General features: G+C 56.1%; 1 protein-coding gene across 1 annotated transcript; it reads right to left on the minus strand.

The window, feature by feature from the left end:
* Window positions 1-806: 806 nt before the first annotated feature.
* On the minus strand, window positions 807-1,427 carry LOC114818696 (lactadherin-like; the record flags this gene model as incomplete). Its single annotated transcript, XM_029085687.1, has 3 exons — window positions 807-933; window positions 1,011-1,150; window positions 1,272-1,427. Coding segments are annotated over 3 exons (423 nt in total), but the record flags the coding sequence as incomplete, so codon positions are not given.
* Window positions 1,428-2,669: the final 1,242 nt, after the last annotated feature.

The following is a 2,669-nucleotide window of genomic DNA, read 5'->3' on the forward strand; positions in this document are numbered from 1 at the left end:
AAGGTGGGGATGGCAGCAATGCTGAGACTTGGAGGACACTGGAGCTGGCACCCCAGGAAGGGGAATGGGCAGCATCTGCCAAAACACCAGCCATGGCACCTGGGTAGAGCCAACAGCAATGGGGACCCAGTGCCTCTTGATAGGAGCCATCTCATCACTCCCCTCACACTATGCGGCGCTGACACCACAGACAAGGAGACCCAGGGCCTGGCAAAATGGGCAGGAGACAATAGCCACCTAGGTTTTTCAGAGCCCCTGATTGCAACCATGCAAGGAGCAGGAGGGACACTGGAGGCTGCGAGCCCGAGGTGCCTGCCCTAAGCCCCCCAGAACTGCTGAGCCCCGAGCCCCAGTGCAAGCAGGGGACTGTCACTGGCTGCAGCCTCCCTGCTGGAAGCAGAAGCAAAAAGGGGGAGAAAATTTGTCTCCAGGCTTAACTGGGAAGATGCAGCCAAGCCCTGGTTGCAGGATGGGGTCCCCCAGCAAAGCCCCATTTGCAGGATGGGGTCCCCCAAGGAAGCCCCAGTTGCCAGATGGGGTCCCCCAGCCAAGTCCCAGTTGCAGGAGGGGCTCTCATCCCTGGCTAGCAGGGCAAAAGGGCAGTAGCCATCCCTGCATCCCACCTGCAAGGGCCCCATGAAGTCTAGTGCTGAAGCCCCAGTGCCAACACGGGGCAGGGGAGCCCTCCCGGCCGCCTCCCGAGTTTGGGGACATGGAGAGGGAAAAAAAAGCAGGAGCAGGCAGGGGCAGGCAGGGTGTGGGCTGGGCGGCAGGGAAAAGCAGCCCCGTCCTTCCTCCCTGGGCGCCTACTCGTCGCAGCCCAGCAGCTCCACGCGCAGGGTGATGCGGTTGTGCCAGGCCACGGGCAGGATGCGGACGAAGCGGGCGTAGAAGGGCACCTCGAAGACATTCTTCTTGTGTGAGTAGTTGTCGCTGTTACCATGGAAGATCTAGGGAGGGGGCTGGGCGGCAGGGAAAAGCAGCCCCGTCCTTCCTCCCTGGGCGCCTACTCGTCGCAGCCCAGCAGCTCCACGCGCAGGGTGATGCGGTTGTGCCAGGCCACGGGCAGGATGCGGACGAAGCGGGCGTAGAAGGGCACCTCGAAGACATTCTTCTTGTGTGAGTAGTTGTCGCTGTTACCATGGAAGATCTAGGGAGGGAAAGGTGGGTCTCAGCACTGCCAGGACCTCCTCACCACCATGCCATCCCTCCCCACAGCAGCATCCCCGAGCTCTGGGAGGTCGCTGCCCACCTTGCCCTGTCCCACACACCTTGGTGCTGTTTGTCTGGCCATCCCGGTAGAGGGTCCAGGATGTGCCGTTGTCACTGTAGGCCACCTTGTAGGCTGCCACATACTGGATGTGACCAAAGTCACGGGCTCCTTGCGTGATGATGCCCGTCACCTTCTTCTGGTCCCGGAGGTCGATCTGGCACAGAGACAAGGCTTGTCAAGGCTCCTCGCAGGAGCGGTGCTCCCACCCCAGAGCATCCTGCATGTCCCAGAGGCATCCAGGACATACTAGCCCTTGGGTGTCAAGAATGGAGAATACGCCACACGACCCCCACCCCAATGCCAGAGCAACCAATAAAACACTCCTGTGAAATATTCGACCCTTTAACACTCACAGCATCCCTCGCAGCAACCCAAAGCAGGATGCAAACCCCACTGTCTCAGCTCCCTTCCCCACCGCTGCCACCCCAACATTTTTTTGCTGAAAAGTTCAATGTGAGAATGACAGTAAAAAAAATCTCAATTCAAAAAAAAAAAAGGATTCCCAGAGGAAATGCATTTCCACTGGAAAGTGATTCTGGCTGAGAAAATATGCAGCTCAGTGCGGTCTGACATTTGGGTTGTAAGCAAGATGGTTTCTATTCTCTTTACTCTGCCACACTGTGCTACTGCTGCTGGCGTGCTGCAGGGTAACCCAGCAAACGAGCTGCAAGTCTCCTTCATTTAGTTCCTGTTTTATGCTCATCGAGGGCAGTACTAGCTATAGGTATGCATGTATGTGTGTATATATATGAATACACATGAAAATCTATATCCACGTGTGCAAACAGGCAGCCTGCAGTGTGACAGCCCAATTCAGCGTGTCATCCCGACCCCATCACCAAGCGTCTTGATAAGCTGTTTTATTTAGGGCCATGGAGCAGCTGCTTTTAATCATTTCCCAAATGAAAAATGGGACAAATATCTAAAGTGCTTTGTCCCATTATGTCATAAAATCATGTGAAAAGTATAAAAACAGGGGAGGAAAGGAAACTGAGAAGGAAATTTCAAAACTATTTGTTCCCATTCCAGACTGCAAAGAGAAAAGCAAACCTGATTTTTTTCCTGCAAAACAGAAACACGGTGTTCCGGGCAGCCAGAGGGTCATGGGACGGTCACCTCAGGCCAGGATGGTGCTTCCCAAGGGGGTGATGCAGAGCTGGGGTGCTGTGGGCTCAGTGCACCCCACAAGCAGGTCTGCAGAGATGGCACCACCCTGTCCCTGTCCCTATGGGTGCTGATGTTTCTGATGCAGAGCTCCAGAATCGCTGTTACAACCCACGGCTGTGGCCCCATCCTGACCTGTCTCAGTGATCCCAGCTGGGGGAGAGCACTTTGGCTGCATGCCCCATGGCAAGGCTCCAGCTGCACCATCCTGGCGGCGGCTCTGCCCAGCCTC

The sequence above is a fragment of the Antrostomus carolinensis genome, unplaced genomic scaffold (genome assembly GCF_000700745.2).
Source record: "Antrostomus carolinensis isolate BGI_N321 unplaced genomic scaffold, ASM70074v2 scaffold26596, whole genome shotgun sequence".
NCBI classification, from domain to species: Eukaryota; Metazoa; Chordata; class Aves; order Caprimulgiformes; family Caprimulgidae; genus Antrostomus; species Antrostomus carolinensis.